The following is a 17,171-nucleotide window of genomic DNA, read 5'->3' as shown; positions in this document are numbered from 1 at the left end:
AAAATGTGGTATGAAATGTCGAATGCCTTGGTATGCAGATGATAAAATGACTATGAAGGTCGGGTAGAGAGTAGGGTTCCCTTGCTGTATAGGGCCAGAGAAGCAGTTCTTAAAGTAAGTTAAGTAAACGACATATAACGGTATAACATCGGATTAAAATATAGCTAACCAACATTTTCATCAATATAGGATTTACCTTTTTTATATTTAGGTCAAAACGGGTGATTAAAGACTATATGCCTATTGAAAAACCTATCAAATTTTGAGATATAAATGATTATAGTAACACCAGGCATTAAAGATATATACAGAGAGAGTAATCAGTACTCAAATCACACTGAACAATGTCTTCGTAAATTATAATGAATAAAGACACACCCAGAAAACCTAAAGTGTAGGGTTCCCCTGCTCTATACAACCAGAAAAGCAGCCATTAAAGTATCTTGGAATATATATCTCGATACGTAAACTTTTCGAAACAACACAATCAAATGCTTTTAAGATATTGATTATCAAACTTAACTTTTGAATTAAAATTGTATCGAAAATTAAGAAACCCAAACTTAAAATGACCGGTAATTACCTTAAATGTTTCTTCTTTAAATAGGCACTAATTAACAACACGTCTTCTCGAAATGATGTCTATAGCTTCACTGACTCTACAGTAGCTCAAGCAAAGACTCGAAGACTTCCTTCAACCAACCAGAGACCTCCACCACACTTAACAATTGTATCACCTCTTTTCATTGGCGTTTTCAGCTACCAGCTTTGTAATCTATTCTCCTATTGGTTGGTTGGACTCAAGGTATTTAAAAAAAACATTCTCAAAAGTACAGGTAAAAGGTAGAAACAAATGTTTTTACGTTGCCAAACGTCATTTCATGAACACAACTGACAAAGTTATGCTTAAATCAGTTTACGCTTTATAAAAGAAGAAAACGTTATTATGTACAGTAAAAGAAAACGATACATTTTAAATGGGTATCTTAAGTATATTACTTAACAATACCATGATTATCGCAAGACAATTCAATGTTACGATTATCTTAGCAAGTATTTTTAATCTATTACTTTAGAAATATTATTTTGATATATTTATAAAGCTTTAAGATATTATTTTAACTAAAATCAACTCAGAATAAAAGGAGAATATCGACATAAACGCTGACATTAAACTATTTCATATAGCCTACTTAGATGGATTTTTTGGTTATTCTGATAGATCAATTTGATTGTAATAGGAATTAAGAAGATATTCGTATGAATATAATTTAATATTTAAAGGACATAAAAGTATACTGTACGTGGGAAATATATAAGTAAGTTACCCATGGAACAGAGGGCTTAAGAAAAAGAAAACGGTATAACTTTTAATCTAGAGAAAACGTTATTTAAAGCTAACTATTATATATTTAACCTCCACGGAAAACTATTTTTTTATTTTTTTAGTTTTTTTTTTAGTATAGTCATCTTATCAAATTCATGAGTTACTGCCTTTCGGAATATTATCTTCCAAATTTTGTATAACTTTAATATACAATAATACTTTAGTGAGATTTACTTGAAAATAATAAAAATATCCCCATCAAATGAAAGTAGATGGTAGTTTAAAATCTAGGATTTATAGCTTGGCTATTGACTCCACATGTATGAAATAGCTATTTGTATTTCAATTATAGTGGGATTTAAAATATTATTTTAGCATAGGCCTACTATGCTATCATACTTTCTATCCCATTGACGTGGAAGTATTATGTTTGTTTAACTCTGTTTACACATTCTTAATTTTATTCTAAATGAAGGGAGATGCTATGTAATTACTCTTCTAATAGTTTTAACGAGTTAAAAATAAAACAATTGAACAATGTAACTATATCTTTTATGACGTGTTTGTTGCCAAGTTCACACTCACGGTGAATTGGGGAGTTTTGAAATGAAGGCATTAAGTTTGGTTGAAGGTGCCTGATGTATTTTACTTGAACACCAAAAGGAATTGGGAATACATAACATTGTGCATTAAAAGCAGCTGCTTAATGTCATGTTTAAATTAGTTTAAAGATCTAAAAGTTACGTACTTAATCAGGTGGACCGTTTAGGTGTAGGTCTACTGTATACTTCTGAAAATAGACTGTTATTTGAATATTATCATCACTAGCTAAGCTACAGCCATAGTTATATTTTATTTTAGTTTTTATAGTTTATATATGAAAGATCTATTGTAATGTTGTTACAGTTTGTTCTTAAAATATTTTACATTAATTGTTAGTTACTTTTATTGTTATTTGTTTATTTTCTTGTTTCCTTTCCTCACTGGGCTAATTTTCCTTGTTGGAACCCTTCGGTTTATAGAATGCTGCTTTTCCAACTAGGGTTTTAGCATGATAATGATAATGATAATGATAATGATAATGATAATGATGAAATACTGGGGAATTTACAACCACATATGATAAATTTCTTTAAACTGTAAACCCTCGTGCACCAGCTTTGCACGAGGCCAAGTTACAGAACTGAGAAACAAACTTACTTAGGAGACAACTGCCGTTTACCTTTGATTCAAACTATATTTCCTGCACCGATTCTTTTGGGGGTGATGGCACACGGGTTCACAAAGACTCAATTAAAAAGTTTGACATATATTTAATATTTAAAGTACACAAACAAAAATCATCAGAGTTACGTTAAAGAGCGAACATTAACATTACCACAAATGAACAAAATTTACGTTACTTGATAAAAATATTAAACAAATATCAAACGGGGTTACAGAGTATTCTTATAAGAATATTGCTGCAATGATGCGATGGTTCACGAGGTGATGATGGTCGGATTCAGGAGAATATCTCCTAATTACTTGCCTTTTGCAGTCCGCTGGTAGAAGCCCGCCCGCGTCACATTTCCACCCTGGAAGAGAACTCGGGAGAAGTACAATGTTGTCACATTTACAAATTTGCAAGGGTTACGTAACAAACATCAAGTGATTTAATTGTAACCCAACATACAAAAAAAAGGGGTTTCGTCCAAAACGCAGGTTTAAATTACTGGCATGTGCCCTTACAATAATCAAACAATATATATAATCTCCACAGGAAGAAGTTTGACAACAATGGGATGATACGTAATTTTATCTGATCTAGATGGATAAAATTTGCAAGAAAGTTAGCTTATTACTTTAAATATTATTGTACTAATTCATACAAACTCATTGATATAGTTAATATAATAAAACTACTTCTGTGGAGTAAAATAATCACATTTAAACATATATTCATAGAAACTGGGAAATACATTAGAAAACGAATACTCTTAAAACTAAGATTAATTTCTATTCAAGGGGAATAAATGTAAATTTTTGACAATAATATTAATAGGTTAACACCAAGGATGCAGTAATAGTAATGAAGACAAGGTTGAATATGATAGACTTAATAATAATAAAAGGGACATCCAAATGCATTGCAGCCTTTTCTAACTTTAGTATTTTCTTGACATTCAAAATGAATTCTAAGAACAAATGACAATCATTGGAATAGAGAAGCTGACCTAAGAGCAGAGGTAAAGTACTGGAAATTAAACATACCCCCAAAAGACTCAAAATTTCAAACTCCTCACGAATATCAGTAGATAAATATTAGTATCATTAAAATTGTGAATAATTTAGGAAGGTTGGCGGCTCTACTTTGCATTGAACAAGAAAACACTGAGGACTATGAAGTGAGAAGTAGATGATGAATGGAGAAATATTGATTTAATAACAAAATCTAACCGAGGCCCTTTGCGTCAGTAGGCGTAGGAGGAGATTATGATAAGGATGATATGTATATATATGTATATATATATATATATATATATATATATATATATATTATATATATATATATATATATATATATATATATATAATATCTCTCTCTCTCTCTCTCTCTCTCTCTCTCTCTCTCTCTCTCTCTCTCTCTTCTCTCTCTCTCTCTCTCTCTTTATATATATATATATATATATATATATATATATATATATATATATATATATATATATATATATATATATATATATATATATATATATATATATATTATATATTCTGTTGTTGGTTAGCGGAGTGCTATTTCAGCGTCGTATTTAATTTTGGTACTCATCGGAGCAACTGTAATTCTCAAATGCGGCGTGCCCGCATAGCAGTAGTATCCATAGGAACTATGGGGTTTTAAATAATACACACACACACACACACACACACACATATATATATATATATATATACATATATGTATATATATGTGTGTGTATATATATATATATATATATATATATATATATATATATATATATATATATATATATATATATGTATACAGATTTATACATAGATATGATGAGGACATGTTGGTAAGCACGGGATATTCATATAGGAAAACAATTGAAATAAAAATGACGTTTCTTTCATTGGTAAAACTATATTTGTACTTTAATTTTGCATAGTATATTACAAAAGACGAATCAGGCCGTTTTATACAGAGCAGAAGAAAAGCAGGTATTCTGACACCTTTGAAATATTTACAATAAATATTTTTTACACTAAACTAAAAGACTTTTATCACAGAAAAAGGAACATGTAAGCTATCCGACAGCCATTTCACAAATAGTGATTAGATGCTAATAGACAGACTACGTCTATCAGAAGTAAATTGCCATTTGTGACCATACAGATAATCTAGTTTTTCTGTAAGTAGTCCTACCTGCCAAAATGACTGTTACCAGTAATATCAGGCGAAGGAAGTATTCTTTAAATAAACACCAAAATAGAATATTTCAGAGGTATTAACAAATTTGCTTTGCATGAATGGTGTGAGTTAGTTTTATTGGTAAATTAACTTTCTGCAGTATTTCTTATTAGGATAAATCTCTCCTATGAACTTCTAAAGATAGTAACTCTCTCGTATCAACCTCTTAAGATAGTAGCCCTCTTCTATGAATCTCTAAAGATAGTAACTCTCTCCTATGAGCCTCTAAAAATAGTAATTCTCTCCTATGAAACTCTAAAGATAGTAATTCTCTCATATGAATCTCTAAAGATAGTAATTTTCTCCTATGAATCTTTAAAGATAGTAATTCTCTCCTATGAATCTCTAAAGATAGTAACTCTCTCCTATGAACCTCTAAAAGATAGTAAATCTCTCCTATGAACCTCTAAAGATAGTAACTCTCTCCTACGAACCTCTAAAGATAGTAACTCTCCTATGAGCCTCTAAAAATAGTAATTCTCTCCTATGAACCTCTAAAGATAGTAATTCTCTCCTATGAATCTCTAAAGATAGTAATTCTCTCCTATGAATCTCTAAAGATAGTAACTCTCTCCTGTGAACCTCTAAAGATAGTAACTCTCTCCTATGAACCTCTAAAAGATAGTAACTCTCTCCTATGAACCTCTAAAGATAGTAACTCTCTCCTATGAACCTCTAAAGATAGTAACTCTCTCCTATGAGCCTCTAAAAATAGTAATTCTCTCCTATGAACCTCTAAAGATAGTAATTCTCTCCTATGAATCTCTAAAGATAGTAATTCTCTCCTATGAATCTCTAAAGATAGTAATTCTCTCCTATGAATCTCTAAAGATAGTAATTCTCTCCTATGAACCTCTAACGATAGTAACTCTCTCCTGTGAACCTCTAAAGATAGTAACTCTCTCCTATGAACCTCTAAAAGATAGTAAATCTCTCCTATGAACCTCTAGAGATAGTAATTCTCTCCTATGAACCTCTAAAGATAGTAAATATTTTTCCGAGTAGTAGAGTTGCGAGATTCGAATAGTTCTTCGCAGGAGATGGTTCCGTCAGTACACCCTAAGCACGGGACTGTAGGCATTACATAGGGATCTTTGCACCATCCCCTCTCACATTTAAATTTTACCTCCCTTTCTACTTCATTTCGAACACATTTCTGCCCGACCTCTGAACTTTTCCTTCATGATACAACTGTAAGATTTTAACCCTGTTTAAACCTGGAGACTGAATGGCCCTCCAGGTCTTAGGGCTCAAATTCATATATCCAGTCTTCGAAATTACTGTTTCAAACTTTTCATGACATCTGCAATTTCCGGGTGACGTTTTCTTAGCTTCTTCAGGAAAGCGCTGGCAGTCTTGTCCGCATCTCTTCGATTCAAAGTTTCTAATATCTTTTGCTGTCCTGAAAATAAAAACTCCATAATTGATGATATCGATTTCATATAGATTTCTAAATATAAACAGTTCACACATACAGCTAATTTTCATGCTGAACAGGCTCACATGAGTATCTCTTCATGATTTGTATATGACTAATCTATTTTAACACTGTTACCCTCCTTTAGATATTCTATATTCATTATTCATTACTTCTCGTGTAGTCTATTATTTCCTTATTCATTTTCCTAACTTAGCTAATTTCCCCTGTTGGAGCTCTTGGCCTGACAGCATACAGCTATTCCAACAAATAGTAATAATGAGAAATCATGAAACGTCGTATTCCAGGGTGTATTTTTGCATGAAAATGTTTTTTAAACAATTATGTTCTTTATCACTAAATCTCACAGTCTTGGTTTAACACGTATTCATTCCCTTAAGAAGGTATCAATTCATGTTACAGCAAAGCAAATTTTATTTTTGACATTATTCAATTCCTGACCTCATCTTTAGATTGTTGTATTATCTAAAGTGTAGAGGGAACACTCACGTAAACTATTTTATCTGTTTACGTATTTCTTCTTCACAACTAGACTGCCCTTTGACTTATAGCATCCTGCTTTTCTAACTTGGGTTGTAGCTTAGATAGTGATAATAAAATATATAATAATAAAAACAATGAGAAATCATAGGTACCTTCGTTGATGGTGGGGAGGAACATTTTCAGGTACCTGTTGCGGGCATAGCATTGCCCCTGGGGAATACTGGAGAAGGGGATGACAGATTCCCCAAGACGAGTATCCGATCGGGTGAGGTTGCGATCCTTTAGAGTCAGAATCAGGGTTCCTTCATGTTCACTGTCACAGTTTTGGTCCAAGTCGCTGAAATGAAAAATAGAATTCTCTTTCGTTTTTCTTGGGTATTCATATTGTATTTAAAGCATTCTTATATTCAAAAACCGTTCAGAGAACAATCTCACAAATCCATAATGATTTCATAACTATGAAAGCTGTTTTATTAACCAACGCTATGTTGATCGCAGAAAATAATCAAAGCTAATTACCGTGCACGGGTGAATATCATTCTCATATATCATAATTATAGAACCATCCCTAAAACAAACAACAAATACAACTTACAATTCAAATAACTTATCAAATGTGGCAGGATCCTCTTTAATCACTGGAGTTTTCTCGCTTGAACACTGATATTCGGAGGTAACAATCTCGACTTTAACGTAATATTCGAGAGGAGCTTTATGTGCTTCTTCTGGGGGAACCACAATGTCCTTGGCCATTATGACATCAACATTGAGTTTATTATCTTCTTCAAACCAAGTCTGAAAGTAAAAAGTACACTATCTTGAGTACATTGTCTTATAGACTGAAAGTAAAATGTACATTGTCTTATTGCATAATGCATATGGGATTTAGTTTTGTAGGCTTGAAGATCGTTACTGTTAGGATTTGGGAGACAATAAGGACAAATTGGGTTACCTGACATATGCCTATGGAAATTGGTACCCTGTCTATTAAGAAAAATCATACTTATGTAAGGCTTCTCTAGTAGTAGTGCAAACGAGGTTATTATTCTTTTTCTTGGGGTGTCTCTGAAGTTTTAGTATTATTCGTTATAGACATCATCATCATCATCATTATCATAATATTTTCCTATGCCTATTGGAACAAATTGGGACTCTTATATTTCACCAGTCGTCTCTATCTAGAGCTTTTAAATCAATACTTCTCAATTAATCAATCCCTACTTCACTCTTCATAGTCCTCATCAATTTAGGCCTGAGGCATCCAACACTTCTAGACATATAGTAGGGATAAATCTCCCTTTTTTATAGTTTAGTAGAGTCTTTTACTCCTTTCAACTATACAACTACCAGAATTTAAATCCATTCTCAGTTTCAAGAGCTCCCTGATTCTGACAGTCAAATGATTAATTCCATTTTATTCTTACCCTTATAACAAGAGAAGCTGTTGACAAATCTGTTCCATCAGTTTGCTCTTCGAACTGTATTTTGTAGTACAAGCTTATTAAGGATGACGAGCTCTTTTCCATGAGTGACAGGTCTTCCACCAGCGCCTTGTAGTCTGAAAGGAAAAGTAAGCTCCACATTACTGGTGAGCAGAGCTGCTGGTTGAAATATGAATTGTGTAAGTTAGAAATAGACATTTCAATTGGCGCCCCGTAATTGTATCATTTAGAAATGTAAGCAGGATATTGCAAGTCAATAGTTCTTTACTAACTTGCAAAAATAATTATGAAAAAATTAGCATACCAATATATCAATGATGATATATTAGTTATTACTAAACATAATAAGAGATAACACATGTCACTGATAAATGTACTGTAGATACTAAACTAAGTGGTACTACGTTAATCCTAGTGTATTTACAGTCTGTTCAAGTAACAGATTTTGTCCAGTCTTTAAGATTCTAAGAACACATTTTCAGACGGACATTCATTCCACTTTTCCTACCTTCAGTTTCTGCAGACTCAGCATCTAAGGCTTCATCTGATTCAGGCGTCAAGTCCACATAGATCTTTCGTAGTGTTTGTAACAGGTTTCCATAGAATTCTGGTTCCATCTATGCAAATGAAAGCCGTCATTAATTTTAAATTCTTTATCTTTTATCACACCTTCTCTTATCAACTCAACTGGTTTAAAAGCAGAATAAAAGGGTTAAAATCTCTTTTAATATATTACAATACTCTGTTGAAAATAAAGGAAAATAAACATGCAACTTCCTTCCTCCTGAAGAAAGGCTTATATGAATACAGAAAATAGTATTCCTAATGCTATCCATATTTTTCTCATTAAAAGGCAGAGAATTTGGCATAGCACTTACAAAGTTTTCAAAATTATAATAATTGTTTTTGAGATTCACTCTATGTAACTTAGTTCGTATAGCATTATACAACATAACTTGGCAGCAAAATTTGATAATGCACTATTTCATAACCTACTATGAAAAGAATTTAATACACCTTAACTTGCCATTATTCTTTACGTCTCAAATAAGTAGACTCATGCCAAAATGCTTTAGAGGTTAATATTTGGGTTCATGTAAAAGTAGTTGAGATCTATCAACATAGATTGTTAACACCAGGGGTAAAAACTTCGAATATCAAAAATTCTACTTTAGTTGATAAATATGCAACTACTTTTTATGTAAAATCTAGAATCCTTTCTAAACATTCAATCATCACCCCTTGATGTTTATGCAATTGTATGCGATGTATGATAATTAAAATAGGAGTATTTATGGCAAGGTAACCAAATTTGTAACAACTGCATATACGAGAAAGCCATAAAAATCTAGTAAGAGTTGATTAAATTATTTCATTAAAAAATAACCTTGAACAACACTTACAATATTTTCTTTCTCGACAATTCCCCTCACGATCCCTATAATCTTAATCCAAAGATTTTCCAGGATAATTTTGGCGTTCGATACATCTAAGAATTTACGGAGGGCATCAATGGTTGGATACAGGACTTCTGTCAGGAATGCCAAGCTCTCGCCCTCTTGACACAGTTTCATGAGGGTCTTCTCCAAAAATTCTTCTCTCTAAAAAGAAACATGAATGACAACATTTAATTCGAAGGACTATAACATAACATCAGTAGGTTCTAATTCTTAAATTTGTGAGAGAGGAAGTACAATGCGATGGTACGGACATGTAAAGAGACGAGAGGACGACCATCCGATAAGGAAGATGATGGATATGGGACTATCAAGTGGGAAAAGGTTAGGTAGACCAAAACTGCGATGAATTGACTGTGTGAAGAGATATGAGGGAATTGGGATTGACTGAGGAAGATGTACTGGACCGAAATAAATACATGTGGAAGAATGCATTAAAGAGCCATTACAGCGATCGGAAATAGGGACAAGCTTGTAGAGAAAGAAGAAGGTGATAAAAATAGGTGGTAGGACAATTGCGTACTGGACATTTGCGTCCCGGACAGTTGTGCCCCGGGCAATTGCGTCCCGGGACAATTGCGTCCCTGGACATATTCGTCCCGGATATTTGCGTACAAGTATGTGTGTTTTACTGACGCTCTAAAGAAAGAAGAAGCTGTGGCGGAGAAAAAGAAAGTAGATTCAAAGAAGAGTTCCCGTTTTTTAGAGAAATACAATGGTCAGTACTGTATTCGCCTTCAGTCATTGATTGATCAGTACAATTCCGAAAACAAATTGTCTTTCTTACGAGGAGTTGCTCATAACATGCATACCTTTTAGGTATGAGCTTACAAGTAGCTATCCTAATTCATTATTAGAAAATATGACCTAATCTTTTTAGAATTTTAGAATATTTATATTGTATACATATGTATGAAATATTTCAATATAAAGTTTTTCAAGATAATTAAACGTACCAATGAAATATTGATGTCTATATATATGTCCTTTCGTGTCCAGTATGGCTAAAGGTACTGTATAATTATTGTTAAAGTATGAAGTAAGAGTCTAATTTATTTGATGCCATTAAAATAAGCATATTCAAGGTGGATAAAGGTGTAAATAAAATTACTATGTAAAAGTATAGAGTAAAGGTAAAGATGAAAAGCTTTATAGAATCAGTAAAACACACATACAGTTACACAAATTGTCCTGGACGCAAATGTCCAGTACGCAAATGTCCTAGAACCATAAAAATAGTTGCTATTCTAGGGAGCGTTAACGGGATTTTATTTATGCAATTTGGATTAAAAGGAACACGAACTGGTTCGGGAAGGCCACTCAGCACCAAGGTGCAACTGCTTGCCCTGAAAAAGTCAGAGTTAGAAAATGTTGGACAACAAGATAAAGGTATGGACCTGGAAACGGAGGTACAGCACAGAGCTATAACGTGAATGCAACTTAAAGATTTAAAGGTCACTTATGAATGGCAGAGACATGTGGCGGTGACAATAAATTTGATTTGAGACTGATATTATATATGATCAGCCTCCAACCCCCCTTTCCACCCAATCTAGGACCAGGCAGGCCCAGGCAAACACTAAAGAAACTATCGAGTTTGAGCGGATCTTGAACCTGAGCCAGGCAGAACGCTAGGCAGAGACGTTTCCATTAGGCTACCACAAAGAACCGAAAAAAATACAGAAACCTTTAGTAATGTCCTCAGTACACTGTGTGACACTGTGTGAAATGCACTGATGCCTACCCCCTCCTGCCATGGGGTTCCGGTACCGGTGGATGAAAATAATTTTTTTTTTTTTTAAAACAAATGATAAAATTTGATCTTCAGTGAGAGAAATGATAATGCAGATGAGAGTTACAAGGAATGTCATACCAAGTGAATTGATAACCAGTGTCTCTGGGTTAAGCCATTGAACAAAGAATGGTCACAGTGCAAAAGTGGAGGTAATCCATGACTTAGTAACTAGAAATGGAAGTTTCATTCATATTGGCTGTACATCTTTCATGGGTAGGAGAAATAACTAATCGTGTGACGTCATGGAAATTGATAATGCATTATTTTTCAATGCAAAGAATATTACTAAAAGGTAACACCGATAAAAAGAAAAATAACATAAAGTAGGTGTGCTACAGAAATCTAACAAAACCTTTGTCATCAAGATGAATTAAAAGTACAGGCCATGATGAGTCTTTTATAGTTTATTTATGACATATTTGTTTTTGATGTTGTTAATAGTTTATATGTGACATGTCTGTTTTGACGTTGTTATTGTTTTTAGAATGATTTATTGTTAATTTGTTCTCTTCATTTATTTATTTCCTTATTTCCTTTCCTCACTAGGCTATTTTTCCCTGTTGGAGCCCCTGGGCTTATAGCATCTTGCTTTTCCAACTAGGGTTGTAGCTTGGATAGTAATAATAATAATAATAATAAAGTAAGTATGTCCTTTTGGAAAAACAAGTAAATAAAAAAGGAGGTAAATAAAAGTAACTACAGAGTAAACTTTCGAAAGCATGTTAAAGCTTAAAGTGCAGAGAAATAAAATATATTTAATTGTGGATAAACATAGGAAAATTATATGAAAGAGATAAATCCTACGCTGTATATTGGTAGACACTATCAAAAACTGTGTGCGGAGGAGAAACCGAAAAAAAAAAGCCATGAGAGAAAACACATCAATTCGTGTCATGTTGAGTAATATGTTACATATGTAAATGTGAATATGTAATGATAGACTGATATAACTTTATTTATGTCAAAATAAAAAAGAATCGGTAAAACAATTGGGATAATGAATGCCAGCATGATAAAATACATGAATAAGCGTATCAATTACGAAGATAATGAATGGCAAAATATATTTTTGGGGGTTAGGTTGTTGTCTGGTCCCCAAGGACTATCCTATTAGAGCTGGAATAGGGAATCCTAGATATTTTAACAGGAAGGTCCTTGGGGACCACACAGTACCTCGTAAAAAATTGGTCTTCCCTTCGTCACAAAACTGTTTTGTGAAGAGGAGTAACCGAAAGTGTTCCAATTAAAAATAGCATTGTTAACACATACAAAGAGCTCAACGAATCTTATACATATCGATGTAAGAAATAGATTGGACAATATAGAATATCATAGTCTATATGTACGAAACAACAAAAGATGTGGTATTGCATTAGCAAGGTGAGTAAGCCTACTCACCGCATTCACAAACTTCCAAGTGAAATTTTGCATTATGTTCTGGATATTGAGCGTCGACATGTTCACCATAACTTCAATCTCCTTTTCGTATTTCTCTTTTGTTTGGGAATGCAGGAACCTGAAGCCTAGGATGTTATGGTAGTCCTTCATGTCATTCATTATGGTGACCATGTTGGTGATGACGACACAGATCTGTCAAAGTATTTGGAGAAAGAAATAGAAGGAAACATAATGAGGGAAACGGTAATGATGGTACTCATAAAAACAGAAATGTATATAGCATAGGAATTTATGCGGTGAGCTATATTTCACAATATGGGATATATAGATATAGATAGATAGATAGATAGATAGATAGATATACTGCATATATACATATATACATACATGTATATATATATATATATATATATATATATATATATATATATATATATATATATATATATATATATATATATATATATAAACATGAATAGATTATATATACATATATATATATATATATATATATATATATATATATATATATATATACATATATATATATATATATATATATATATATATATATATATATATATATATATATATATATATATATATATACGAGAGAGAGAGAGAGAGAGAGAGAGAGAGAGAGAGAGAGAGAGAGAGAGAGAGAGAGAGAGAGAGAGAGAGAGAGAGAGAGAGAGAGAGAGAGAGAGAGTGTACTCTATACCTTGACGTTGGCAATCTCCTTAGCTTCACTGCCACTCTCCTGAAGTATGAAGTCGATCTTCTTCGAGAGCCCCTGGCAGTAGGAAATACTCAGCAGCAAAAGACTTCTCAAGATTTTCAACAGAAACACAGCGCGATCTTCCTGATCAGGCCATACCATTTCGAACCACCAGATTTTAAACTGAAACAAATAATTACAGAGTAAAGATAGAGACATATACTGTAGAGGTATATATATATATATATATATATATATATATATATATATATATATATATATATATATATATATATATATATATATAATGTGTCTATATAGTGTATGCCTGAGCGTTTGTGTTGTATACGCCATATAAAATAAAAACCATTTTTTTTCTGAAGCAATTCACTCCTGAATTTATTTTTCGTTCAAGAGCAATCTTTAAACTAGCACTCTCAGGGATAGAGTTACCCATAAAAGGGCAACAAATTACTTCTTCAATGCACAAATCAAGGGAAGTATAGCGCAAAAGCAACTTACCCTGTGCGGAATGGCCCTAACCTCCTTCAGGGATTCGCTGAAATGGACGCTGGGGCTCACGGGGTCTAGAATGTCCTTATGAATGGCCTGCTCTATGCACTTCCCTTCTCGGTCTTGTGTCAGAGACAGTTGGTTCTCTATTCCATCTTCGAAGAACGAACTGAACATCTGAATTCCAGTATCTTCAACTATTGCTGATGATAAGTGTGGACATCGTAGGCTACAGATATAATTAGGAAATATTACCGAGTCAGAATACGGACATGATACACTGATTTTCTTGTAGTGCTATAACGAAAATAGTAAGGGTCAAACAGTGATATTGTCCAAGAAATTATTTTGGCATAAGTTAGAAAAAAGAAATATTATGATGAAGACACCAATACTCAAACACTTCTATGTGATCTCTCAAATTAACTAGATTCATTATTACTCATTCTTGGGATTGAGGGAGTTCAGTGCGATTTACTTACAGCCAGATGCGAGCAATGTTTTTATAGATCTTCATTAAAGTAGAACCAATCAGGAAATCGAACATAATTCCATCCTCACCTGCAAAAGGCACAGAAAAAACTGAAATGGCTAAAGACAAAAAGCAGATAGGAACAAAGAATGTTATTTCATTTCTCCAAGACACTTTTATATCATTCAATTAATTGACGTTGTGCAAGAAGGTAATATAAATAATCGACAAGGTATATATGTTTTATTAAAACTAAATGGTTAATGAATATCTTAAGTCAATCTTACCGATCTCCTCTTCTGACTTTGGTATAGACTGACAAACTTCTGTAATTATCGGCTCAACGGTTTCCAGCATTTCTTTCACAATGACTGGATAAGAGGCCTTCAAGCAGCAAATGTCAAATTCTCTGCAACAGAAGCACAAATAATGACAGTATTAGGAGAAGAGGGAATAAAGTATAAGTAACATGAATAAAGAAAATAATCACTAAACTCAAATGGCCAAAAGCTTTGGCATATATGAAAAGAAATAATAAACAATTGATGGCATGTAAGTTCCTCAAACATGATTCACAAATAGAAAACGAGGAAAGATAAACTAGCACACATTTTGTAAAAATCGTTCACAATGTATTTTTTTTTCTTTTTATGAAACGAGAGCAAAAAGAAGGAAAACTCCTCTACGGATTGTAGCAGAATAAGAGAACAATGAAAAACTTATAAAAAGGTGAAAACGAAAAAAGATGAAAAAGAAGAGAAGGTGAAAAAGCAAAAAAAAAAAAAATGAAAAAGAAAAAATGTGTAATAGAGAAATGGTGAAAAAGAAAAAGGGCGAAAAGGGAAAAGGTGAAAAAAGTGAAAAAAACAAAAGGTGAAAGAGAAAAAGAGGATGTCAAAAAAGAAAAAAAAACCGGACGAAAAAAGAAACTTACTCCATAAAAACGTCATCGTAAAATTCATTCAAGTTTTGCAGTACATTAAAAACTTCCTGAGTAAGCACAAGCGTCGACTGCAGCTGCTCACTTTTGCTTTCCGAATGCTGAGTCAACTTGTCCTGTATCTTGTTCCACCTGCAAAAAATGGATGGCCATTATAATGGAATGTGTCTGAAAGAAAATTGCTAGTTAAAGGCAACACTCTTGGACGTGTTTAGTTGGTAATTAAACGAATGACTTATTCGATTTTAAGGTGAAGGGTTTTTTGAAAGAAACTTTTCCGTATGAAAAACCTTTAATACGAATTTGTCACATAAAATTACAAAATGGGTTTGTCCCATTATTATGTTCCTCTTTACGTGATATATGAACTTTGCCTTCTTTAAGAAACTAAAGCAAGCATTCTAAGAAATATTTGCTCCAAGTTTTCCTTGAAAAATTGAGAAAAACTAAATGATTATATTATAATTTGCAAATGGAGTGGAAAAATCTAGTGTGCAACCAGAGCCCAGGAACCTACCACTGTTTGGAGAAGCCTTGCAGAGCCGCCTTGATCACACTCTTCAGGCTAAAGTTCTTATCTTCCGAGAGTAAGCCTCTGATCTTTGGATGAGTCTGTATGCTTTTCATTGTCCTAGGAGAAGAATAAAAGCTATTTACAACGAAGTTTTGAAGGTATTTACATATAACAAAAGAAACCAATTTTCTGTTTTGGTTTTTCCCTGTCAATCTTGCTAAGGCAATTCCCATGCCCCAAAAATAACATGAATAAATGTACTAGACACAATTAGCTGACCCTGTTTGCAACTTCAGTAAGGGAATACGTAGATGTATCATGGATACCAAAAACAACAACAGTATATCTATTATTATAAGGACAAATATCCCAGTTGAATATAGCCTTGAGAAAAAAAAAAAATCCTGGACATTAGCTTAAGGTGTAGCACAAAAAAATATTTTGATAAATCACATCTAAAATCTTATCTATAACCACAGATTGTATACAAGTTTTGCAAAAAAAAAAAAAAAAAAAAAAAAAAAAAAAAAAAAAAAAAAAAAAAAGCTAAATTTGTACAGTAAACTTACTGTAACATGAAAGACAACTGCAATTTTGACTGTTCCGGGTGACCTGCAGGGAAGCAATCCTCCAGATATTTGAGACACGCGATGCATCTGTCAATAACATCAGAAACTGATTGACTTAGTCGCTGCTGCTCTCCCTCCGAATACGCTCCGACGACTAGCGAAGCCTTAATGCTATTAAACTGTGTAAGCAACAGTTGCCAGTCTAATGGAGAGTGGAGAATCGTAACGTTGTTCCACAACGACAGGCACTGACTGGCTGCACTCACATTGAAGACGAGGGCAAATTGACGCAGTGCTGCTCTGGCGCTTGTTCCCAAGACCAGGTCTTCCTTGAAATCAGTGCAGGGGCCGATCTGGAAAGATATAGGGGTTTTATAATGAGCTACTTTTCCACATACAGTATTAAGTAGTATTGCAAACAGAAGATGGAAGGTTCAAATACTGCTAACAGTGTTTATTTGATAATAAATGGAATATATGAGGTGTGAAATGTTGAATACTTTCTTGGAATTTATACGATAAAATGAATTACGAAAGGTAGTGTAGAGAGCACGGTTCCCCTACAGCATAGGACTAGAAAAGCAGCCCTTAAAATAGAATAAATAACCTGGAAGTCAAATAAGTTTAGTTATTTAGTCACTGAAACTAGAG

At 33.1% G+C, this 17,171-nt stretch overlaps 1 protein-coding gene and 1 long non-coding RNA gene across 2 annotated transcripts in view; both read right to left on the bottom strand.

Annotated features, from left to right (window-relative positions):
* Nucleotides 1-681, bottom strand: part of LOC137657865 (uncharacterized) — a 29,219-nt gene extending 28,538 nt beyond the window's left edge. The window contains exon 1 of the long non-coding RNA XR_011047225.1: nt 584-681. This is a non-coding gene — a long non-coding RNA (uncharacterized lncRNA). The remainder of the gene's footprint in view (nt 1-583) is intronic.
* A 4,531-nt stretch (nt 682-5,212) lies between these two features.
* LOC137657864 (protein unc-13 homolog 4B-like) overlaps nt 5,213-17,171 on the bottom strand; it is a 47,916-nt gene continuing 35,957 nt past the window's right edge. The window contains exons 9-22 of the mRNA XM_068392467.1: nt 16,521-16,873; nt 15,955-16,068; nt 15,432-15,569; nt 14,785-14,906; nt 14,508-14,586; nt 14,035-14,254; nt 13,516-13,695; nt 12,795-12,986; nt 9,548-9,745; nt 8,653-8,761; nt 8,127-8,260; nt 7,298-7,497; nt 6,855-7,039; nt 5,213-6,183 (exon numbers count right to left, since the gene is read on the bottom strand). Of these exons, the coding sequence (XP_068248568.1) occupies nt 6,059-6,183; nt 6,855-7,039; nt 7,298-7,497; nt 8,127-8,260; nt 8,653-8,761; nt 9,548-9,745; nt 12,795-12,986; nt 13,516-13,695; nt 14,035-14,254; nt 14,508-14,586; nt 14,785-14,906; nt 15,432-15,569; nt 15,955-16,068; nt 16,521-16,873 (2,349 nt within the window). The 3' untranslated portion in view covers nt 5,213-6,058. The remainder of the gene's footprint in view (nt 6,184-6,854; nt 7,040-7,297; nt 7,498-8,126; nt 8,261-8,652; nt 8,762-9,547; nt 9,746-12,794; nt 12,987-13,515; nt 13,696-14,034; nt 14,255-14,507; nt 14,587-14,784; nt 14,907-15,431; nt 15,570-15,954; nt 16,069-16,520; nt 16,874-17,171) is intronic.

Source organism: Palaemon carinicauda, chromosome 18, assembly GCF_036898095.1.
Source record: "Palaemon carinicauda isolate YSFRI2023 chromosome 18, ASM3689809v2, whole genome shotgun sequence".
Taxonomy (NCBI): domain Eukaryota; kingdom Metazoa; phylum Arthropoda; class Malacostraca; order Decapoda; family Palaemonidae; genus Palaemon; species Palaemon carinicauda.
The sequence above is the reverse complement of the archived record's forward strand: the minus strand, read 5'-3'. Positions and strand labels throughout refer to the sequence as shown.